Source organism: Camelus dromedarius, chromosome 11, assembly GCF_036321535.1.
Source record: "Camelus dromedarius isolate mCamDro1 chromosome 11, mCamDro1.pat, whole genome shotgun sequence".
NCBI lineage: Eukaryota > Metazoa > Chordata > Mammalia > Artiodactyla > Camelidae > Camelus > Camelus dromedarius.
Window position 1 is genome coordinate 31,146,780 of NC_087446.1, and position 26,082 is coordinate 31,172,861.

Consider the following 26,082-nt stretch of genomic DNA (forward strand, 5'->3'; position numbering starts at 1 on the left):
AGGGAGAGAATGCATTACAGGGAAAGAGATCAGAGCATGCCAACTTTGAGAGGTGTGAAAGTATGTAGTGTTGATTTTTTCAGGGATTTCAGTGTGGAGTGTCACTATATAATGTGGTTTGATGTGGTTAGAATGGAGAAGTAATGGAAGATAGAACCCTTTTACCAAAACGGTGAGTTTGGGTTTGAGGAGCTCAGCAGGAAAGAAAAGCGCCTGAGTTTTGGAAATGAGAGAAGAAATAATTGAATAACTGGACGGATACTCCTAAGGTAAAATTGAGGAAACAGTTACAAGATTGAATGTGGAAGCTGAAGGAGAGACAAAAATCTATGTTGCTGAGATTGCTAGAGGAGGAGGACTGGGAAGATATATTTTTGCCCTATTATTTCCTTAGATATCTGAATATAATAGTAATACATGCTCAAAGAACATTTCACTGTAGAAAACAGTCCACAAAATTAAAATCATTCAATATGTTACCACCCAAAGATGGCCACTATTAACATTATAGTATGTGTTCTTACAGACTTTTTTCTTCTCAAATGTGTGTTTAAATGTATGTTTGATATTTTTTAACACACAAATCACATAGGATTTTGTATGTATTTTTCAATTAAATTTATCATGAGTCTTTTCCTATTCATCACTCTTTGAAAACATTATTAATAACATAATAGTCAATCATGTATATGTATCATAATGTAACCATTATCTCATTCTTGGATAATTATATTGTTTCAAAATACCATTGTAGTCAACACTGACGTAAGTCCATCTTATGCATCTGTTAAATTCATCTTACGCATCTAACTGCATCTCTGATTTTTCCTTAGAATAATTTCTTGAAGGGAAACTAGTGGGTCAAAAGATAGGAACTTTTTTAGGGGGGAGGATATAGCTCAGTGATACAGTGTGTGCTTAATATCCATGAGGTTCTGGGTTCAATTCCCAGTACCTCCATTAAAATAAATAAGTAAATAAACCTAATTACCCCCCAATTTTTTAAAAAAGATATGAATGTTTTTTAAGACTTACGCAGAAAGGTTATACAAATTCAAGCTTCCCTGAGGAATAAGGGTATTATTTTCACCAAATCCTCATTCATTTCCTTTCATCTTTGCTAATTTGATAGGGAAAATAGCATTCTGCTGTTCTAATTTACATGTTGTGTATTTATTGGAGACTTTTAAATTTCTTGAACATTTCTTTTTGCCCATTTTCCTATTGGACGTTAGCTTCTTAAAAATTGGTTTGCTTAAGTTTTTCATGTTACTTCGACTTATCATACTTGTGGAAACTTTTTTCAGTTATTTAATTTATTTGCTTTTTGTTATATACATTAACTTTTATCATAGCATAAGATTGGTAAGAAATGTGCAGATTCATCAGTTTTCACATGTTGAATACACCCATGTAACCAGTACTCACATTAAGAAACTGAACATCACCAGCACATCAGAAGCTTCCTCCTACTCTGTTTCAGTCAATTCTTCCCACCCCAAAGATAACCATTATTCATACTTATAACTTAGATTCATTTTGTCTATTTTTACAGTTTACACACTGTGCAGTTCTATTTGTATATGCTCTTTTTTGTTTGACTTTTTGCTCTCTGGTTTTGTTTGTTATATTCAGTCATATGGTCATGTGAGCATTTTTTATTTCTCTATAGTATTCCATGTGAATATATGACCATTTTTTTAATCCATTCTACTGTTAATGGTCTTTGGGTCTAACGGTTCCAGTTTGAGACTACTATGAATAGTGCTACTGTGAACTTTTCAGAATATGTGTCTTATTGAACATATCCCTGTTGGCTGTATACTTAGAAGTGGAATTGCTGAGTCACAGGAAATGTATATGTTCACCTTATGTAGATATTGCCAAACATTATTCCAACATAGTTTTACCAATTTATACTTCCACCAGCAGTATAGGAGAGGTCCAGTTGCTCTACTGCCTCACCAACACTTGCTAATTTCAGCCTTTTTTTTTTTTTAAACCATTCTGGTAGGTGTGTCCTGGTATCTCCTTTTGGCTAATTTGCATTTCCCTAATAATGAAATAGACAGTCTTTTTATATGTCAAAGGACCAGTTGTATATCCACTTTATTCAAGTTTTTTGCATATTTTTATTTCAAGTTATTTCTTACTACATATTTGAAGGTGTTCATTACATATACCGGCTGTAAGTCCTTTGTTGGGTATCTCTACCTCAAATATCTGGACTTGGGAGATGTGTGGCACCCTCTCAATTGTTAGTGTCTTTCAATGAACAGAAGCTATTAGCTTTATTCACTCCAAGTAAACTTTTTTCTTTTATGGTTAGCACCTTTAAAGAAATACTTGCCTATTCTAAGGTCACAAAAATCTTTATTTTACCTTTTGCTTTTAGATCTGCCATTGATCTAGAACTGATTTTTGTATGGTATCAAGTAAGATCATATTTTTTTTCCCACATGGATGTCTACATAACCTGGTATTTTCTGAACAGGCCATCCTTTCCTCCCTGAACTACAATGTAGACTTTGTCATAGTTCAGGATATCTTGTATGTGTGGCTCCATTTCTGGATGTTTTCTTTTCCATTGGTCAATTTGACCATCCTTGTAGCAACACCACCTTACTTTAATTACTATAACTTTATAATAGATCTTAGTATCTGATAGGATAAAACCCATTATTTTCCTTCAAGATTGCTTTGGCTATTCTTAGCCCTTTGTATTTCTAAGTGAATTTTAGAATAAGCCTGTCATTTTCACTTAAGAAGAAGGAAACTTTCAAGATTTGATTGGGATTACTTTGAATCTATAATTAATTTGGGGAGACGTGTCATCCTTACATTACTGAATCTTCCAAACCATGAGCATTTTTATTGCTTGCCATCTGAATGAGTCGAGCAGTTTCCCACCACTTTCTGCGCTCTAGGACTGATTTTACAAACTGGGAATACAGAGGAGGGAAAAATTTTCCCTGCACCCTTCTCAGTTCTTGGTTGACACCCCTGTAATAAAAGATAGATTGACAAGAAGAAAACAAACAAAAGTTTAACATTAAAAAACAAAATTCAGGGGGAAGGCATAGCTCAAGTAGTAAAGTGCATGCTTAGCATGCATCAGATCCTGGGTTCAATCCCCGGCACCTCCTCTAAAAATAAGTAAATAAATAGGCCTCCCTCTCTCCCCCCCAGAAAACAGACATTACCTGTGTAATTGATGCTGAGATTTGCAGCAGAGAAAATATTTATTCACAAAGCAGCCAAGGGAGAAGAACAAATTTCAAATCCACCCTCTTGAAGGTGGGATATTTATGGGAAAAAGGAGCAAGGTGCTCTTAGGTGCCGGGAAGGGTAATTGGAGGTAGGGAGAAGGTGAGATAATCAGTGTTCTGTGCAGGCATATCTGGATTACATGCTTCTTCATAGGATGCATATTCAAAAATGGAGGCCCTTAGCATGATCTGGGTGGGGGTGGGAGGTTGGCCATCTGACATCAAAAGGTCCTTCATCCAATACTTGAGCAGGCCCAGTTTTAGGATTGGTGGTCCCGACCAGTCTTAGCCAGCTAGAACTGGACAAGAGCTGATTCTAAGTTCCTAAAAACCAACTTAAGCCCCTACCCCATTACTACAGTGTCCCATACATCAAAAGTGTTATCTGTGGGGTGGTTAAGGAGTCTTGTGACATATTACCTAGACTACATGAAGCTTGGAGTGTATACAATTAAGGAGAGGGGGGAAAATAAACTAAAGCAAAGCAAGCTTGATCAGTTTACAGGCAGAGAGGTTTTAACAAGCTGTTCCCTTATCGGTTGTTCTCTAAGACAAGCTCAAGAATGTTAGTTGTCAGTTTCTGTTAACCCTATGAGGTATGATTTCATCTCAGGGGATGGTAGAAGATGAGGGACCCAATACTGAGAGATCATGTGGAGGACGGGGGACTCTCTTACTAATCTAACATAGCAGGGTTCTTAGTAAAACTAGATTTTGCAAGGAAATGCACAGATAGGCTTAGGAGAAATTTCAGGAGCCTGACTAAAGTTTGGTCACGGAACAAGTCTTTGTCAGTACCCAGGGGAAAATTCTAACTCTCCAAAGTGGCTTAGAATTCAGGCTCAAATACCATCTCAGTTGGTGGGAGGGGTGGGGGTTGGTGAATGTAGACCTTGTAGAGGAGAGTAAATGTTTATTTAGGAAAGATAAATGGGCCCTTAGAAGATCAGATGATAAGATAATTTTTGACAAAATTTGTCTGGATGTGTAGACTTCTAGCCTCCTCTTCTGTAATAAGAGTCAGTCTTCTTTGGTTGATGAAACTACCAGGGAGGGGATTTATGACAATTGAGTTCCTTTTGGAGGAGCTGTCTTTAGACAGATAGGCGGGGAATTCAGAGAAAGCTTTTTCCTTCATTTGCTTTTTTCAAGTGCCCGCAGCTCAAAATAATCTATATGCCTAAGTGGCATATTTTGGGTGGCGTATTGTGCTACCTTTCAGGAATGATATATTCCTTGAGGGCATAGCTAAATTGGCCTTTAAACTATCTAGACATTTGCCAAGGTGGAGGAATGGATGTTGCCTACAGGTTGTAAGCATTCAGTAAATGTTAGCTATTATTAAATTTTTTCCCCTAAATTTTTATCTATGTTTTCAAAATTATTAGTGTTAAGTGTTCTTAGTAGTTTCTTAATTTTTAGTCTCATTTATAACACTAATTAGATCTTATTACTTTTGTTTATTCATGTCCTTTCTTTGTATGTTGCACAACTTTGCCACAGTATTGACCTACCAGATAGATTTTTCAAAGAGCCAGTTACTGGTTTTGTTTGATTAACTTAATTGAATCTGTGTTAATTTTTTTTGTTTTATTTTTGACTTTTATCTATTTTCTCTTTTCTACTTTGTGTTTACTTTGCTGTCTTTTTCTCTAGCTTCTTTAGTTAAAGACTTAATAATAAAAATAATTTGTAAGGTTATAAATTTCCCTGTGAGTACTGCATTGACTGTATTTCATGAATTTTGAGATGTAGTCTGTCTCTCTCCATTGTCTCTGCCACAACTGCCTCTGCATTTCCAGGAAGCTGGAGAATACATACTGGAATACTGCTTTAGAAACATTTTGCTTCCACAGCTTTGTTTAGTAGCAGGGGGTGGGGAGGGGAGCCAAATTAACAGGAAGTGGACTTCTGCTTCCTTCCAAATTGGGGAACCCTCATTTATATCTAGAACCCTAGCTATAAGATAATTTGGAAAATATTCCTTTTAGCTTTTCCATCTCTCTCTTTTTAAAAAAAAATTTTTTTTTAATGGAGGTACTGGGGATTGAACCCAGGACCTCATGCATGCTAAGCATTCACTCTGCCACTGAGATATTCCCACCCCCTCCACCTCTTTAATACAAGAGGCACACTAGGAAGAAATGTAGTATAGAAGCTGAACAAACAAGCCTACCATATCCATCATAGAACTTAAGCTCTCTTATCCTAAGAAAATTTAACTGAGATATTTGGTATGTTCGGTTAATACTGTTATTTTAATGAATCATTTATGTCTTAAACTTAGAGAGTCATGCTGCATTAAAATTAAAATTTTAAATTTAAAATCAAGCAAAGTTTTGGAAAGTATTCTAATCATATCCTTTCCCTATTTAAAACTTGCTATTTGAAATGTCTTAATACCCATTTCCTTGATTACTAGTAAATTTTACTATCTTTTCTTCTAATTTTGGTATTTTGTGTTCTCCTTCAGAGGTCATCTTTGAGTTCTCCTAGTCTGGGAGGACTAGGGGTGCTCTGAAAAATGGTGTAGTAGAAGAATTAAGAAAAAGAAAGAAGAGTGAGGTTCCCAGGCCCAATTCCCTGTGCTTGCCCTAGACTCTGACCACCTTCATTTTATCAGGACTATATTCCCTATATATCTTCACAGTTAATTCCATTATTTTAGAGCCTGGCTGCCCCCTAGAGGCTGAAGTGGGAAGGACACCATAACTTCACACAGACCTCTTAGGCTGAGAGACAACAGGACAAAGTTTAGGAAATGACGGACACCATATATATAACGTGGGTATGAAGCAAAAGAAATACCGAGACACCAATATTGTCATTAAGATTTTTTGAGAGTAAGAATGCTCTACTCACCTTAGGTGTTGAAGTTCTAGTATTGCTCATTCATAGCTGTTGGATTTTTTCATTATAAATTAAGAACAAACTTTGGGTCGTTTATCCTACCTTGAATCCTTCTACTCCTAGAGGGAAGAGGCCTTGAAAGTAAGTGCTTTTTATTTGACAGATGAATATTTCTACCTCTTTGCATTATTTTTAGTATGTCTAAACCATTTTTGGGGTAACTTTCTTATAAGGACAGTGTTGTCCTCAAGGAGTCTTTTACTCTAAGAACTCTCTGTCCTTGGTAGTTATATTTTCTTTTTGGTGTTTATTAAAATTCATCCTTTTTTCCTTTGTTCATGACTGGGGAAGCTAACTGTTCAGAACTGGGAAAGCCCCTCTTGTCTTGATTTCTTTCTTACCTTCATCCTTCTCAGTAAATTATTGAATGTTAACCCTTTGTTGGCAGTGTGTTCAGGTTTAGTTTCCCCCAATCCCTGGCACTAAATCAGTCAAATGAACATGAGATGGCTCTCACATAATCTCCCATATTTAAAAGAACATTACAAAATTCCTCTCTTGCTCGAGAGGTTCTCCTTTCTTGATATTTTTAAAGGTTATTATATGTATTTCTAAGGAACAGTAAGGCATTTTTTGTAAGTAACATTTGTAGTTTCTTTCCCACTTGCATTATTGATTTGACTAATGGAAGGAAATTGTTTTTGTCTGTATATGTATACATTGATAATATTTGCTATTTTGATGATGGAACTTGCTGTCTGGAATAATTATACATATAAAATTTCAGGTATTGTTATATCATCTTATTTTTCCTTAAAATTTGTTTTCAGTTACCTGTAGTACATAAAGCTTTACAATTGTATTATCTAATTTACTTCTGAGTCATAGCATAGCAAAACTCATCCTTTTATCACTATCTGTAATGGAAAAAATATTTGTTAATGGAGTTGTTAAATTAGAACCCTATTGACATAAAAGATCAACCATTAAGACCAGGGTTAGTTTGTCACCAGATGTGCAAGACTAAATTTGTTTAACATGAGTTATAAAATTTTTCTTGGGGAACAGGTCTTTACATTTTTCTGTCTGGATCATGTTTCTGTTATTTTGGCTTCATCACGTATCCTCAGAGCTCCAAAACAGATTTTAACATTTTAAAAAATATATAAACATTGTAAAAGGTAGTAAGTAGGTCTCTCTTTTATATATTTTTATTGTATTTATTAAAATGCAAGTTCCCTTGTCTCAAGCTACGATACACAGTTCTTAAATTATTTTTAACGGTTATCTTAGTATCTTATGTAGTTATTCATATAATGAAAGGCTTTCTTTTTTTAAAGCATTGGGGAAAGGAGACTAGACTAGTAGTCAAGAGATTGACACTTAATTAGCAATAATTTCTTGAATAAATCACTTAATTTCTCTAAAGCTTGCTTCCCATCCATTATTAAGGAGTTGTATCAGATCATCCTTTAGTATTAAATTTTTCTTGAATCTGGTAGGCTGGTTGAGTAAATGAGAGTAGACCCCTTGAGGCTTCCATTAATTAGGAAGTACAGGAAGAGATTCTGCTCATTTCCAGTCTATTTTTAGATCAAAAGCCCAGGCTCAATTTTAGTTTTCCTGGTTCTGTACCAGGTGTACTCTGAGTTCCCAGAAGCAAATCATGCCTTAAGGATTTAGGAGAAAAGGCCCAAAGCTCAGTGTACTCCACAAGGGTATGCTGTTAGTGTGCTGACTTCATTGCCTCTGGATTTTTAGGGTATTGCTTATATAGTTATTGTTGTTATTCCCACTACAGGAGATCAAAATGCCCATTAGTCTTATTTGAAATAATATATTTGAGGATGTCCTTTATTTTTAAATCCACATTGTAATTTATTCACTGACAGTCTGACTAACTATATCTTACTGTTAGGATTTTGCTGACAGATCTACAATTGTTACTCATCTCTAACACCTTTATTAAAGTGGATTTTCTACTTCAGTATGTATCTTGCCATGTTCTTTTGGTTTTACATTTCCTTATAGAATCTCCCTGATTGTAGGGAATAATGAATCATTTTGAGAGAAAGGTCTCCCCTTTATCTCCTAACAGAACCATAAATTCTGTCTGCACATATTTTATTATTATTATATGGGACAAAGGAAAAAAGAAAATAAGTTTGGATATCCAATATCCAGACCTCATTTTAATGTTATTTACTGCATGTTCTTCTCACACCCAACATTTTGCCAATGTGTTTAACCTGGCTCTAATTTTTTTTCTAAAGCATTTGAAAAATGATAGTTTTCCTTCCTCACCTTGCTTCTGTTCTGCATTCAGTAAGTGCCCAATATATGCCAGCTGATAAACCAGATATTGAATAAGAGTAAGGGTAGCATCAGAACTAGAGAGGGCTCAGTCAAGATTACTATCTTCTCTTTCCTTGGTTAAAACCAAGTCCCTGTTGCTCTTTACTTTTAGTCAGTTGAGCCTATAAGCTGTGTGAGTAAATCTTCTCCCTTTGCATCTCTTCGTCTTTCTTTTAATGGATATGTTTTGTTTTGGACTAGATACTGTTGTACTTAAGTACATTTGTCCTATCATATAGAAAAAATGTAAAGTTAATCCTTTAAAAACTTTTTGTTGTTCATAACATTTCATGGAAGATTAATTGCATAGGATGAATTACTGTTGGGAATTATCAGAAGCCTACAGCCAGGAAAATTTATGAATATATATCTTATCTGCTGCTGGTTTAAAAAAAAACCTAAGTAAACAAAAATATTAAGTAATATTCTCTAATGGCATTTTTAAAGCCCCACTCTCCCTATTACTACTTCTGCAGTTACGAAGTAATACTGAGTGGCACTGAAGAAATTGAATGTTCAGATTTTTTCAGAGTTGCTTCTGATAGGAAAATGCTTAGTAATAATGAAGACACACCCTCCAGTTCAGTGGCCATTTTGTAGTGTAGTCCTGGAGAAACAAGTGAAAACCATCAAAACAAGAAGTATACAAATCAAAAGAATATGGTCAAGAGACAGTAAAATTTTCGTTTAGGTCAATTGGAGAAAATAGAACTATGCTATCTGTGAGTAGGTTAATTAGTTGGACCAGTTTTTATGGACCCTTTTAGCTTACTAATCTTTTTATAATTCTATGATTAGATTTCTGCTTTGCTGTTATTGGGGAAGCAATAAGTATATTAGCCATTTCTTACTTTCTCTATTCTGATGCATTTAACAACCTGGGGCCTAGCTGATCCTAGAGGGATTGCCCCTCTCAGATTTCTAAGAGATAGTAAACTACTCACTTGGCTACTATCTACCTGCCTAATTATCCCAGGGTCAGGTACCAGACCCTACCAGGGGCAGCCCCTGTGCTCCAGAGCCTGCTGAAATCATCCATCTAGCCAGTCTTAAGCCTCTTTACCTTTTCTTGCCCATTCCCCTCCTCTCCCACCTGACTGACCCTGTTGCTGTCCTATGTGCCCTCCCCGAGGCATGGCCTACTCCCTTCTCTTGGGATCTGTGATTGTAACAAACTATCTTTCCAACGGCAGTTGTCTCCTGATCTATTGGCCTCACCAAACCTGTGAGTTCAGGTAAGACCTATATTTTAAAATAGTAAGACAAACTTGAGAGAGAAGTCTTACTTGTTCCTTTCAGATCTCCTTTTCTCTTCGGCAATTTTGTGTTACAGTTAAGTGTGGGCTTTGGACTCAGACCAGCTAGGTTCACATTCTGCTGGGTGACCTTGGATGAGTTACTTATCCTCCGTATACCCCAATTTTCTTTTAAAATGGGACTAGTAATAATAATACCTCTTAAGTTTGTTGTTAGGAGTAAAGGAAGTATTATAAAATATGCTTAACTTAATGCCTATATAAGCAACTCAACAAATCTTAACTATTTTTACTATTACTCTTACTATTTTCCAGCTTTGGCTTTACCTTTTTCTAAAATATTTATCTCTCTTAGGGCCCTCTTCTAACACCATGTATTTTCTCTAGCTGATCTCATCTACTTCATATGTTTCCACACCTATATGCTACCTTATAGGTTTGCCACCATATCTATTTGCTAAAAACTTAAATCTGTACATTCAGACTAGGCCACCTTCCTAATCTCCAAATATTTTAGGTCCAAGTTACTCACATTTGAATATCTCACAGGCACCTCTAACTCATTGCTTCCCTCTTCAGACTGGTTCCTTTGCCACTATTTTATATTTCAGTAAATGGTACCATCTAATTGTTCAAACCAGAAATCTAAGAGTGATCTTGGCCCCTCCATTGCCAACCACTTTCAATCATAAATGGATACTAAATTTGGGGGCAAGAATTCACAAACTAAAGAATGTTTATTACATTTTTGGAGAAGGAGTAGAAATCAAGGTAGAAAAAGAAGGGCTTTTGTATTTTATATCTTTTTGTACTGTTGGAATTCTTAGTTAAAAAATAGCAAAGCATTAAAAAAAAAAAAGTCCCATGAAGTTGAGCAATTGAACTTAGTTTCTTTTTATGGGTAAAACTAAGTTAACTTTTTCTTGCATATCCCGAGAGAGAAGTTAATGGTAGAATACTACTGTAACTCTAGTGCCTGACATACAGTAGATGCTCAAAAAAATACTTGGTTCATGATAGATAAACAAATGATGATTGCCATTTGAACTTCTCTTTTTCTAGATTTTTCCAGGGAATGCTGTTAGCACTTAATCATTGACATCTAGAAGACAGAGCAAATAGTTGGTGAGGAACCAGAATCAGAATTTGACCAGTAGTTCTTGCAGAATACAAATTGCTTTTCTTAAAGGATATGCAGCTCTTCTGAGAGCAGCTTTTCTGGGAAAGAGAAGCAGGGTGCCCAGAGGGTACATCAGGATTAGTGCAAAAAGAGCATCTAGGAGTCTGCTGGCTGTTTCTCAGCCTGATGCAGGTGATTGCTTGTCAGGGCCTATAGCATTGATGGAGGTGTGCCAGTAGCCAAAGGAACCACTTCCTACCTAGTAAGATGCCATTTGTGGAAGATGCTAAACTTATTTAGATGTCTAACTTTCCTAGTTAGTGTGTCCCAGGTAGTCAGATATATGATTTGTTTCTTATGTTGAGACCCCACTGCTGGGCTACTTATTTTTTGTGAATTTTTTCAATCTGTGATTCCTTATACCCTGAAACAGGGTCTCTCAAACCTCAGCACTGTTGACAGTTTGAATTGGATAACTCTTTGTGGGACTCATCCTATGCGTTGTAGGATATTGAATAGCATCCCTGACCTCTACTCACTAGATGCCAGTAACACTCCTCCCCTCCTTAGTTACAACCACCAAAAATGTCTTCAGATATTGCCAAATGTCGGAGTTGGGGGGTGGGGGCAAAACTCTACTTTGAGAACTACTGCTGTATAGGAACATACCGGTTGTTTTTGGTTTTTGTTTTTCTAAGTTGAATAAACTTACTTTTTTCCCAGATTAAAAACATGTCTAAATATGGCTCTAAAAATCACATATTTGAGCATTATTTATTCCACAAACTTCATATTAGTTTTTGGAAAGTAAATATAAGTAATTGACTTTGACAGGAAATTAGCCATTTATTTGTACCTCCGCCAAGACTGGTAACTTGAAATCTTGTTGCTAGAGGGTACCTCTGACATTTGTTGTTTTTGGTGGAAGTATTGAGTGGCTTGGGCATTGTTCCAGGAAGTTTGCAAATCCAAATATTTGTCCAGTGTTATCTGAATATTTTTAATAAATTCACTAAATATCGTGTAACAGGTTATACTAGTTGATGCTTATGTGATTAACTCACAAGTTCATTTAAAGATGTTACTAAGTTAACATTTGCTTTTTGTCATATTTTGTCATAGGTATTAAAAGTACCACTACCATTTTACAGAAGTTTGTAAAGACTTGAGTGTTCTAAAGTTTAATAAACTTACCTTTTTCCCAGAGTAAAATAATAATAAGTTAAATTTTTCCAATTTTACATTTTTCTGTTGTAGTATTTGCTTAAATCTTTTATACCAGACTCTAAGAAAATCTAGCATCTGATTTCTTTTAGCCTTTTATATACATAAAAAGAGAGAGTAATACAATGAAATTTCCATGTACCCATCACCCAGCTTCAGCTTGAGCAGCTGTTAACATTTTGTCAAACTGTCTCCTCTGTTCCTCTCCCACCCCTACCTTTCTTCTTGGAGTATTTCATAGCTAATTGCAGATATTACCTAATTTCACCTGTAATGCTTCAATATGCATCTCTAATAGGTAAGTACTTTATCTTTTTTTTTTTTTTAAAGCTAACTCCAATACAATTATCTAGTAACATTAATAATATTTCCCTGATATAATACTTAGTCTGTGTTTGGATTTCCTTGAGTATCTCAAAAATGTCTTCTTACAATTGTTCAAACCAGGATCCTAACAAAGTCCATACATCACATTTGGGTGATATGTCCCTTTAGTCTTTAGCAGTTTTCCCCACCTCCTCCACCCTTATTATACCATTTATTTGTTGAAGAAACTGGGTAATTTGATCTGTTGAACTTCCATATTCTGGATTTGGCTGGTTTTGTAGGCTAAGATAGCATTTGAGTAGGTACGAAATTCTGTATTTTAACATACTGCTTTTTTATCTTGTTTCCCAACGAACATCGTGAGTTTTGTTTTTACCACCTGCACAAGTTTAAGAACCCCCGTATCATTCTTATCTCGTACTTAAGGAAGCTGAGACCAAGAGAGATTTTCCTGAAATGTAGCAGCTTACTTGGAAAATATCAGGTCACTTAGTATTTTCCTAGGTACTATTGACTGTTGAAAGCTGGGTGTACCATGGTTTTCTCAGATGTATCATAGTATGAAACTTTTAGCAAAGACCTCACCTGTTTTGATTTCTCCTCTGTGCCTAGATATTGCCTGCCACATAGAGGATGTTTAATTAGTATTTATTATTGAATGAGTTGCCTAATTCTGCCAGATTTGGCCTATTCTTCCCTCTCTGAACTAGAACCTGGACTTGCTCTGTCTATAAGCGTTTAAAGCAGTTTAGAAGAGAGAATCTAATAATAAGAGCATTTTACCCCCAACTCCATTTCTGCACTAGCCTATCTTACTTTTTAAATGCAAACCAGCAGTAATGATACTGGCACTTCTACAGAATGCACCATAAATCATGCAGAAAATAAACAATGCATTAAGTGACTGGTTCAGACTTTATGTATCCATTAGTGTGGGATCTGATATGTAGTTGTTTTTTTTTAACAGTGCTTGTTCAGCAAAAATATTGGGATTTTTGTCTAGTTTTGCTTATTTTTCTTATAAAATTATGTTTCAGCCATCAGAATAGTCTTAGCACAACCAAAGACTTATGGCATTTTTTCATTTAGCAAAACTCTTTCTGGTGCTATGATGTGTATTTTCTGTCAGCTAAAATTTACAGGAATAGTGAACCACAAGGATTTCCTGAGGAGAAGCTCCCACATGCTGTGTCTGGGGTTTCTCATATTTCTTTTGGCAGCAGTAATATTCTGCAGTACTACAAAATTATAGTTTGAGTCCACTGCTAATAATTTCTCTTCAAGAAAACAACTTACCTGAAAACTTCGTGGTTCTATTTTGCTTGAACTGGGGGAAAAAGTTGTAATAGAGAAAATTACTTATCACCACCTACTCTACCTTACGCTCCATAAAAAACAATCCCTTTCTAAAACTGTCAAACTATAATACTACTCATTATATGAAACATAGAAATTTCTGTTATTAATTTTTAAGCCTAACTGCTCAAAACCTCTATATATAGTGGTTAAGGCTGTTGCAATAGGGAGCCTCACCTTGCTGTTAAAAAAAAAAAATTTATATCGGGTGATCAGACACTATTTGCCTCTTTCATTCTCATCTATCATTCATATACAAAATGTGCAAAACTCACAATATGGTCTCATACTGCACTTTAAAATTAACCTTTTGAAATTATCACTTGTTGAATTTAATATGGCTATTCTTTCGTAATAGAATTCTCTGAAAAAAGTATTAAAATACTCCTCCCTTTCCAACTACATATCTGTTTAAGGCCTGATTTTCTTTATATATACTTCATACAAAACAATAATTGCAACAGATTCGATGCAGTAGCAGATATAAGAATCCAGCAACCTCCTGTTAAGCCAGACATTAAGAAATTGGCAAAAATGTAAAACAATTCACTCTTTTCAATACATTTCTTTCATTGTGGAAAATTTTCTTTCACTGAAAATATGTCATTTACATTAATATTATAGTAAGTCTGTTGTTATTTTAAGTAAGTTAATATTTTAATTTTTTTTACTTTAATTTCTGATATGAATATCATTAGACATGCACATAAACAAAAGCTCTTTGGGACTTTCAATAATTTTTAAGACCATAAAGGGGTCTTGAGACCCAAAAAATTTGAGAACCACTGGACATGATTTGGTTTTCTAAGATCTTTCAAATAGTACACAGGTTATTTGGCAGTTTCACAGAAAAAGTGATAATTTTATCCTCCAAACATTTTTTTAAATAATGTAAAATAACTACTAAAAATTCCTTTGCATTCTTAAAAATTGCTCATGTTCTACAAGGTCAATCTTGGTTAGTTCATCTTGGCTAATGTTCAGTTTGTTAACCAAGGGACGGTTGTTTTTCATTTGTGTGTTATCATTGGTTAAATTTTAAATTTTCTTTTGGTTCAAAGGTGATTGAATTATAAAAGGAGAAATAAATGCTACAACTCAGAATACTAACATAAACATAATGAATAGAGCTTTAGTGTTAATATAGTCTGAGTTTGTATGTTAAAAAGTGACATGATTTGCATTAACAGCCAAAAAAAGAAAAGTGCAAACATGAAATATGATGATAACTAGAATTAACATTTTACTGGACCTGTAGTACCTTCATCTGCAGTCTCCAAAGGTGGTCTAGTCTGAAATGTTGCTGAATAGTTACATAAAGTCATGAAACAAAGCACAGTGATGGCCTTGGCAAGACAGAATTTTCCAGAACTGTTAAACAGTGCTTTCTAGGCTGAAAGTAATAAATTCTGTTACTAAAGATGGGGAAGAAACCAGAACTGCTAAGGCATCATTCATAGATGTATAGCACAAATGGATATGCCTCACCTTTGACCAGAAGTTTGTGAAACTAGCCAAAAAGTTAATGAGAAGGGTTTTTTTTTGTTTATTTGTTTAGGGTTTTTTTATGTTCAAAAATATTTAATTCACTTCAAAATGTCATACTAATTATGGTGGTTTCTGTGCACTTCTAAAGCTTTAGTCATTTAGCTCCAGTACATTACTAAAATAATATATTAATTTATGTTTGGAAAAAAGGCAGAGTAAGCTACAGGTAGAATTACTGTATCAAATGACACTGTTGGACATTATCAGTAGTATACAAGGTAAACAATTAATGCTGCTATTTTGTGAAATAACAAGTGTTCCAGATTATAGTGATCCAAACTGAGTGTGTATGCTTTTAGTTGATGTGGAGAACGAATAGGGAGAACAAAGTATTCATTGTATCTCTTCTGTTTAATCACTTAAAAAAATCTGTTACAGATATTCCATTTTTGTTATTTTGTGAGCTGTGACAGACTGGAAAAGGAAGGGACATTGGGGTCAGTGCTCACATGGTGTCGGTTAAGTGTGCTGTAAGAAAGGGCATTACAATTTGAATAAAAAAGAAGTTTGGCCCCATCCCCACCCTGCAAGCCTCTTCCAGAGAACAGTTAGCAGTCAAGAGTGTGCCTCATGATCTTAAACTGAGTCGAGTCAACAAACGTAAGGCAGTTGGAACAGATTTGTACTGTGCCTATTTTTATACAGCTGGTGAAAGAAGAATGGTTTTTACTTTTTTAAATGGTTGGTGAATATATCAAAAGAATGGTATTTTGTGACATGTGAAAACTATAAGAAGTTCAGTATTTCCATAAATAAGGTTTTATTGGAACATAACCACATTCATTGGTCTTTGTCTTGTCTGTAGCTGCTTTCACACTACAACAGCAGAGGTGATCAGTTGCGACAGAGACCATATGGTCTACAAAGCCTGAAATGTTTGCTATCTGGCCTTCTACAGAAAAAGCTGAATTAGAGTAACTCCACTTTGATCCATCTTATTTATTATTCTTCCCCATGGGAGTTCATTTGAAGAAAGGGTTCTATTGCCTTAAAAACAAGTTTTGTTTTGTTTTGTTTTTAAAGTATGTAAACTTTTCAAAAGGTCAGCCCAAAAGAGCTAGCATTCTTGTTCTTTTGCCACTCTGGGGCCAGAGCAGGGTGGGGTTCACAGTTCAGTTTGAAAATACAGATTGAGTAATTGAATGTAATATTTGAAGGTACATTATGGGTGTAAAAAATTAACCATTTGTGCCACCAGAGATTTTAAGTCTGATGATAGGGTAAGAAACATGTTTTTCCTCCTTAATTTTTTAATTTTTTGCATATTTTTCTCAAAGGAGAGATTAAACATAGCTTAAAAGGAAGGCATTTGACTCATCTTCCTGTTCTCTTAAATTGATAGCCAGTAAATTGCTGCCAGTTCAGCAAATCCCCACTTTAACTTGTTTTTCCAAACTCAGATATATTCCCTAAAATTATTGCCTCTCCTGTTAGCAACCAATGCATTCCTGTAATTGTTAATTTGCTTCGTGTCTCTGTACTAATCCATATTATAAGCTTCTTTAGTGTCTTCCTCTCTAGACACAGGAGGGACTGTAATTTTAGGTAATACAGCATATTTCAGCATTGGCTTTGGAGTCAGACCTATCCTGCTTTACCTAACTGAGTGAATGTTTCCTCATCTATGAAATGGGAATAACAATAGTAATGAGGATGGTAATAATAATACTTCTAGAGTTTGTTGTGAACCTTAAATTAGATGATGTGTGTAAAATGCTTAGTTGAGCTTTTGCCACGTAGCACTATATCATCTGTGTGGCCGTTGCTGTTTTGGTGTTGGTTGTTATTGTATTTCTAATGTCTGACTTAGGTCTTTTTTAAGTATTAAATATCTGCTTGAATGGAATCAAGGTTTATTTTATACATGTTACCAATTTTGTGCTTTAGAGAAGATTAAAAGGTAAAATAAAATTTGCTTTTATCCAGAAAGAGTTGTCCCATGGAGTTACATCCAATAGTGATGATAATGATATTTCTGTTTGATAGAGTTAGGGTAATTTTGGTATTTTGCTTTTCTGTGTGTGTGTGTTTTTGTTTTGTTTTGGTCTATTCCAAAACCTGTGCTCTTTCCACATGGCTTATATAAAGTTGAAGTATAAATTGAGTGCTTACTGTGTGCCAGGGACCGTTCCAGATGTTTTATATTGATTTAGTTCTCATAAGAACCCTATGAACTAGGTGATGTTTATTTTTCCTATTTTTAGATGAGATAGCTGAAGCATAGAAAGATTATACATTGCCATGGGTTACCAAGATAGTAAGAAGCAGAGTTGGTATTTGAACCCATAGCCTGGCTCCAGAGTCTGTGTTCTTAACCTATCTAAACTGTCTCTTATTTGCCATATGCTTATATGTAAGTTTATTTTAGGTCACTTTATTGGTGTTTTAAGTTTGTTTACAGTACTGGCATATGATAGACAATACATATTTGTCCTTGAATTAATTAATCAATATGATAGTATGGTAAAATTATAATTGATACAGTATGATCATTGCTAATTCTTCTTGGCTTCAAGTGATAACTATTTGTCACTGTAGGTCCTCTTCTGAGTTACATTTAGCCAGGATTGGCTATTTTGATCTATTCCAGCAAAATCTTGACAAATTGCTTAACAAGTCTATTTATATTCTTAAATTCACTTTTTCTTACTGGTACCCATCAAAAAATATTTGTTTTATTTAATTTTTTCTTTTTTTGGTTACTCTATTGAATTGTTTGTTGATTTTTTTTTTTAACGTTAAGTGGCATTGTGACAGACAATTCAGTACTTCAGAGAAGAAGCCTTAAATTTAGAATTTGAGCGTACTTGTCATGATTTGAATTTGGCCTCTAAAACTTTTGAAATACCGTGGATCCTTGAAACATACCAGGGTTAGGGGCACCAACACTTGCTCAGTTGAAAATCCACAAATAACCTTATAGTCGGCCCTCCCTATTCTCAGTTCCCCTTCTGGGAATTCAACTAACCTTCACCCTTTAGTGCTGTAGTACACATTTTTTTTTAAATCTGCATAAAGGTGTACCCCTGCAATTCAGATCCATGTTGTTCACTGGTCAGCTGTAAATTTCAAATGATCTTGAAATTTACTTTATTTTATATCTCTTTCAGAATTCTCCACTTTACCAGTACTTACAGGATCTGGGACACACAGACTTTGAAATATGTTCTTCTCTGTCACCAAAACCAGAGAAATGCACAGTGACAGAGGGACAACAGCCTCCCGCAAGAGCCCTGCCAAAGGTAAGAAGGCACACTCATTCTCCATGACTCAATCTTTTGTTTCCTGATTTTTTAAACTGCATTTACCCTTATCCTTGCAAAAAAACACCTTGTTAGCACCTCCATGTCTTTCCCTACACTGGTAAGACATGTTTTTATTTCATCAGTAGTACAAAACTGTTTAGATAAACATGAATAATTGTTATTTTGGGCTATCTCATGGGTAATTCATATAATGAATTGAAATGAATGTTATTGAGGATTGAAATATATTATATATTTAAATATGTAAGTTATCTGGAGGGAACCAGAAAAATAAACTAAAAGCTTAATGAGAATCTAACTATAGGGCTCCTATATTAACTAGAATTCTTTTTCTTTAAATTTTTTTTTCCAACAGTACAAATTATAAGAAAGCCAGTTAATATTTCATAGACAATTTCAAGGATCTATGATGGAGTGGGAATATGTAGCTTAGTTTCTGAAGCCCTTTATATCTGTGATACCATATATTTCATACAGTAGATATGTCATAGTTGATGGACAGCATTTTGAGGCTGAAATACTAGAAGAAATAACCATTAATTATGTTCTGTAAAATGCATTCACTGGATTCATTTATGTTCTGTTAGCTGTATTTACTAAAATAAGAAAATGTTATAGTACATTTCAGGAATTAGAAAAGGAATTCTAATTCAACAGAAAACAATATAACCCGATTACCTCATTTCTTGAGAATTCTAGTTTAATCAATGTTTTATTATAAGACTCAATTATAACAAAATGAGACTTTCAGAGTTTTCAATTAGTCATTTATTCTGTGTGATAGAGAGGTAAGGATCTTTCCTTCTGTTCTCTTTAGGAAAAAAACTAAAATGTGATGTGGCAAGTTGGGCCCTATTGCAACAGCACAGTAAACACCAGAGAAATGTTTTTTAACTAACACCCACAAGATGGGAGTTAGAGGAGTGAGAGCTTGCAGGGACCAGAACTAGTTTTCCTTGTCGTCTGTACTTAAACCCTTTCTTCTTGCTCTTTTCAAATAAGAATGTTCCTGGGAAAAGTTTTGGAAGCAAAACCTAAAGATATATCTAAAAGATTATTTATAGATTAAAACTTAGATTTGAGATTACTTGGCAACAAAAGACAAAGAATGAGCCAAGTGATAATACTGGGGCAGGAGCTGGATGTTGACCTCTTTGTGTGTGTGTGTGTTTGTGTGCACAAACTTGGGTTTTGTAAGTATTTAATCCTCTTATGACAGGTGTTTTTACTTGTAGATGTTGTTAATTTATAAATAAATAAAATGAGAGTTTAAAATTCATCCTCTCAGAAATTGAGGAACAATAAAAAGCTAGCAAGAGGGTGTTTTTCAAAATTACCATATGTTTGGAAAGTTTATTTAGTCTTCATAGTACACATTTCAAGTACGAGCGTATTTTTCTAAAATGGAGGTTTTCAAAATCGGGGCAGCTAAATTTTAGAAAGACTTTGTTGTTCCTTCTCAGTGATATATTAGAATTGCCCCCCAAATTCTGTTCAAGCTGTGAAGTACCAGTTATTTTTTTGGAAAGCAAATTTTCTGTATCAGTTCATGATGAAACAGTCGTTAGTATTAATCACCCTTTTTAACTTAAAAAAATGTGATTGTTAAATAATTGTTGGGTAGTCTGTATTGGTATTCTCACCATGAATAATAGTTCTCTGAATATTTTTCTGGTTTCTTTTTCTTTGATTATTCTTAAACGTTCCTTTCATCAAATTCAGTCTTCCTGGCTTGGTCTGTTTTCTCTGAGTGATCTCATCTACTTTCTTGTCCTTATTGGATACTTTTGTCCATTCTCCACTTTCACTGAGTTCCAGATGCTTGTTAGACATTTCTATCTGCCTGCATCCAGAAAACTCGGATTCAACATGTCTAAAACAGAGCTATTTTCCTCAGAATCTCTGAGACAAAAACCAAAATATTCTTTCTCTGTTCCTAAATTACCACCCTCTCAAAATTATCTTAGTTTCTTGTCACTCCCACATTGATTTGGTTGCTAAGTGATTTATTGACTTACCTTTTTTGTTTCTAAAATCTAATCCTTACTCATTACCATTTTTGCTACCTTAGTTCAAGCCTTTATCATTATTTAGCTGGACTATTATATATCCTCCTAATCATGCTCCTTGGCTACACTCATTCCCTGCTAGTACAGCCTCCACACTGTTGGCAGTTATTTTTCTAAAGTGCTGATTTTTATTGTTTCACTTCCTTATATAAAAACCTTTGGTGACTCCTCACAGTCTATAGGTAAAGTCTAACTTACCATTAAGACCAAAGTACCTATCTCAGTGCACCTCTTTCACTTCAGTGCTATTCCCTTCTTCCCTTGGGTCTTAGTAGCTGTCCCAAACTATGCCACCATCCCCACAGCATGTGTTTTCATGGCTCTCTCCTTTATGTGTATTCATCTTTGTTCCCATGACCCTTTTTTTAGTACCTTGGATATAGTAGTCACTCAGTGAATGCAAACTCCATTTACTGGCCTGCTCAGGAAATGGGCTATTAAGGTAAATTGAAGTTTTGATTGATTCAATATATAACTTTTATTTCAATATGACAGTTTTTCTAAAATTGATTGAAATATCTTTCTGCCTTAGTACTGTTGAATGAAATAAATATTCTTCATATTTGAGAACCTGGAGCAGTGGTTTTGAAGTACATACCATCATCCTGTTGACATAGATAGTATATAGTGTACCTAAGATAAATGGGCTGCATCACAGTGACTTTGATTGCGCTTTAAAAATCAGGTTTCCAGGTCTCACCCAAACTTACTGAATATGAATTTAGTTTGGGGGCCCAGAAATATGTTTCTAACTAAAATCTCTAGGTGATTCTGATGTGCAAGTAAATTTGGGATCTAATAAGGAGGCTGAGACATACTGGCAAAGCATATAACCTAGATGATTTTTTCCTTCCTTTTTCTGGTAAAAATTATGATTAATTAGAAGTAAATTATTTGAAGTTTTTCTGCTGTTTAGATGTGGTTTAATAATCCTATACTATGTCATTCATCTCCTTCAGCAAGGCATCCTGTTAAAAGTGGCTGAGACCATCAAAAGTTGGATTTTGTCTCAGTGCAATAAGAATGATGACTTACTTCACAAATTGGTAAGTGTTCATTTTACTGTTTTTCACTTTTCAGGGCTGTTTTGCTACTGATTTGGGCGGTGATTGCTTTTGATTAGAAATTCTGGGCTGATCTCCAAAAGGAAACTGTCAGCTTTATGAAGTGTTAAAGTTTGTTTGTATCACCTTAAAAAGAAAAAAAAAGGAAAGAGAAGGAAATTCTTCAATAATTGGGGATCTCTGAAATTGAACTCATTAGTATTGTCTCATAGGTCTCCTTAGAGGTTATTAGCCATTTAGAATAGGGTATTCTGGTACTTATTAAAACCCTGTTTGTTAGATTACTCATTTCCTGCTGCCAGCTTCCTCCATTGATAGATACTCCTCTCAGAGAGGAAGGGAATAGATATACTAGTGGGATCTTCTCCCTTTTCATTAGGAACTTGACTGTCTCTGTCACACAGCCTATGATTACAAAGTTTCGGCAAAATCAAAAATGGTTCCTCTGTAATTTATTTATCGTTAAACTACTATTCTCTGACAACTTCATATATAAAATTTAGTCTCCTTGGACTGGTAAATCACAGACTTTCCTAAAGGCTTGCTTGATTTCTGAGCTCTAAGAGGAAGTACTTGAACCTTTTTACATCTTAACAATACAAAATGTAGGTAGTATAGCTAAAAGATTAAAGTTATGAAATTTTCATGGCTCTCACAAGTAAGCAGGTTTCAGGATCTTCTGCTGGCCTATGACCTTAAGATGATAATTATCATTCTTGTAAATTATCATTTGTAAAGAGATGTTTACAAAGTGCTTTCACATTTTGATTTGGTAATCTAAACATTATTTGAGGTTTAGTGTATTTACCAGTGGGAAAGCCTAAGGTTCTGGCAATTCAGTTTGGTTAAGAATACTCATTAAGTGAATTGTTCAAGAATGTTCAGCCAGAAGGTGATAGAGTCAGAATTTGAACTCAGCACTCCCAGTTTCAAAGCCCAGACTCTTTCCATTATAACCCACTATGTCTCTAGCTTGAGTAGTATTATGTTTTGACTAAAATTACTTTTTTAGCAATCTGTATGGATAAGTTCTCTGTTCAGGGTTTCATCTTGGTAGGTGTGTTGAGAAGGTCAGTAAAGTCTCTTGTCATCTACATAGAATATCATCTCTATCCAGGTGGAGCCATCCTCATTCTTCAGTGATACTAGGACTGTGGTAAGGTATATGGATCCATATACATTTTTCTGTGGTTTAATCATAGTCTGCATAGTCATGATCTTTTCATTCTTGGTTCTTTGTCACTGGCCACTTGTTTCATGTCATGTTTCACTGTAAAGTGCCAGCTTCTATATGCATCCCACTTTGTACCTATATTATGGAGAATTATAAAAAATACATATCTAAGAAATAGTTTACTAGTAATGGAACAAGGAATTACCCAGTTTGCTTCTGACATGAGATTTGTTTTCTTTCCCCTTGATTATGAAATATTTAAAATTTTGTTAGCTATACAGATCCTCTTTCCTTTTATAAAGATACTGACAATTGCTCCACGATAACTGAACATTTTATGATTGTTCGTTTTGATTACGGTAGTACTTTTCTTCTTAAAGATTAAAAAAAAATTCCTTTATCCAACTGTGATAATAGTATTATTGGCACTTTTTAAGCACTTTTTAGCCTCTAAAGTTCTTTCACACATGTTATCTCATTTGATCCTCAACAGCTTTATTAAATAGAACTATATATTAAAAAATATATAAGATCGTTGAAGTATATTGACATATGCATAAGTTCTCTTCTCCATCCCTGGGGGCTGGAAATAAATAATAATCTCTTTATTCTTTAACTGTACTTCTCCTATTCTTTTTGTTCCATCCAGGCAGAAATCTTCCGAAGTTATCTTCTCATGCCATATCTCTGTTTAGATCCTAAAAAATCCCCGCTATCCATCAAATCAAGTCCAATTCATCACTTTGACATGAGAGTCTGTATAATTTGGCCCTAATCTACCTTTCCAGCTTTATACACCAATATATTCATCAGACCAACACAGCCTTCCTTTTCCTTTATTTCTTACCTATTTTCTTTGTCTATATTTGTGCTATTATACTGTGGAATTCTTTCCACTTTTCTATTATTGGAATCTTTTCAATAAGCAGTACTAGCCCTTCCTCAAGACCGTTATCAGAAACGTCAGCCTACTGGATCTCTTTTTTCCTACAATAACTTTGTAATAATTATCTATGCTATGTTCTGTAAGTTTTTACTTTATGTGTGCTTTTCTCGGTTGTATTTTTAATTATTTTGTATGTACTAACAGCTAACACTTACATAGTGCTTACTGTGCACCAGATATTCTTAGTATTTTACAAATACTGACTTATTTAATCCTTGCAACAACCCTGTGAAGTGGGTACTATTACTGTCTTCATTTTGCAGATGAAGAAACTGGGACAGAAAGGTTATTAACTTGCTTAACTTTTGGAGCCAACATATAAACCTAGGTACTAAGTCTTGACACAAACTTGTTGAGGGTGAGCCAAAGTTCACATAGTGTACCTTCCCCCAGCACAGAGCACCCATGCTATTAATAGTACCTCGAATCATACTGGTTTTGGGGAGGCATTATCCCAGTTTTACAACAGGTCTGATGCCAAAGAATGGTGTTGAAGAAAGTGAGTACCTGTTGAAGCAGCATGTCCATAAGAGAGTCTCTGAAGAGGGGAGAGCTCCCATTCTATGTTAATAGTTCCCCCCTCTCTATCAGCCTTAACCTTCATTTAGTTAAGCTTCTTTAAACTTACCCATATAAAAGATCTGGTTTCAAGATTTTGTAGCAAAAGTTTGATTTTAAATACTTATATTTGAATATGGCTGTGTCTGATTGGGGAATCCAAACCAAATTATAAGGCCAATATGTGAAGATTTATTTTAAAGATTACTTGGAAAGCTACCATACTCCACCTCCTGCCCTCCTGGCCCCCCACTGCCCACCTGCTGTCGATACCCTCAGTCCACTTCCCCCCTCCCCACCCCCAACAGTAGTATCAAGTGAGTTGTGCTGTTCTCTCTTAATGAAAGTGGGGTGGAACGTCAAAAAATTAAGTAGTTCCTAGTGTTAGAATTGTAAGAGAGACGAGGCAGTAGTTCCAATATGAAGCATGAAAGTGCTGCAGAGGTATGTATGTAGGGTATGTCAGTAAATGGTAAGAAAAAAAAAACCCCAGGCTAAAATTAAGATCAACATTCCATTGAGAAGCTTTTTCTCTTTTCTTTTTCTTTTTCTTTTTCTTTTTCTTTTTCTTTTTCTTTTTTTCTTTTCTTTTTCTCTTTTCTTTTCTTTTCTTTTTTCTTTTCTTTTCTTTTTTCTTTTCTTTCTTTCCTTCTTTCTTCCTTCCTTCCCTCCTTCCTTCCCTCCTTCCTTCCTTCCTTCCTTCCTTCCTTCCTTCCTTCCTTCCTTCCTTTCTTCTTTAGAAATATATCCAAATAGACCTAATATTAAAAATATTCTTCTCCTTCTTTAAAAGTGATGTATAACCCATGATCAAGGGGCTATGTACTCAGTTTGATATAAGGATCTCTGCATTCCTGCTTAAGCCTTCATTATGATCAACTAGGGCTGGAGTCTGGTGCGGGAATGATAAAGAGCAAACCTGCTGCTTTCAAACCCTAGACCTAATTGGTTTTACTTTAATTGCTAAAGGCCTTGTCCATTAAAAGTTCTCTTTATTTTTATCATGCAATAGGATCATTCTATTCCAAAATTTAACACAACATAAAATGTTAATTTTTCTGATAGAGGAGACTATATTCTTCAGCTATCAAAGACTTTGGTTTGAAATCAGAATTCTAGAAAGTTACTTAATCTCTTTGAGCTTCAGTTTTCTCTATAGAATGGACAGGAGGGTGATAATGTGCATCACATTATTTGTGATACTGTGAGAATTAACTTATCTGCCCTAATGTTGCTACCTCATCTCTCACCTCTCTACCATGTACACTCTACACAAAACTAATATTGGTGGCTTGTAGGTCCCCAGACTAGAAGAGGCTTGCTTTTATTCTGTCTCATCCCATTCTTCCAGGTCTTTCATTTGGTCAGTTCTTGTTTATCCTTTAATACTTAGCTTAGGTATCACCTCTTACTTTCTCTGACTTTGTTGCAAGTTTTGGTCCTTCTGTGCCATTTTCATAATAACCTACTTATACCTCATCGCACTTCTTTGCACTTGATATTGTAACTGCTTACTTTTTGGTCCTCTCCATTAAACTATGAACACTTTAAGAGTAAAGACTTGTATGTCTTATTCATTTCGTGTGTGTGTTCTTGGTGTTGAGCATGTTGCCTTGTATGTATAAGGTATTCCTTGATAGATGGATAAAAGGAAAAGAGGGAGAAATAAATGAGCTGATACATGTGAAAGCATTTTGTAA

At 34.9% G+C, this 26,082-nt stretch overlaps 1 protein-coding gene across 10 annotated transcripts in view; it reads left to right on the forward strand.

Moving 5' to 3' along the window:
* The window catches only part of VEZT (vezatin, adherens junctions transmembrane protein), a 63,097-nt gene that overhangs the window by 1,124 nt on the left and 35,891 nt on the right, over positions 1-26,082 (forward strand). For 3 of the 10 annotated variants that reach the window (XM_064491600.1, XM_064491601.1, XM_064491603.1), the window contains exons 2-4: positions 18,416-18,547; positions 21,600-21,686; positions 22,822-22,860. In XM_064491600.1, coding sequence (XP_064347670.1) covers positions 18,416-18,547; positions 21,600-21,686; positions 22,822-22,860 — 258 coding nt within the window. Of the gene's footprint in view, positions 1-18,415; positions 18,548-21,009; positions 21,083-21,599; positions 21,687-22,821; positions 22,861-26,082 lie in introns of those variants that run through there. The other 7 variants (XM_010989964.3, XM_031463005.2, XM_031463002.2 and 4 more) reach the window with 5 other exon arrangements.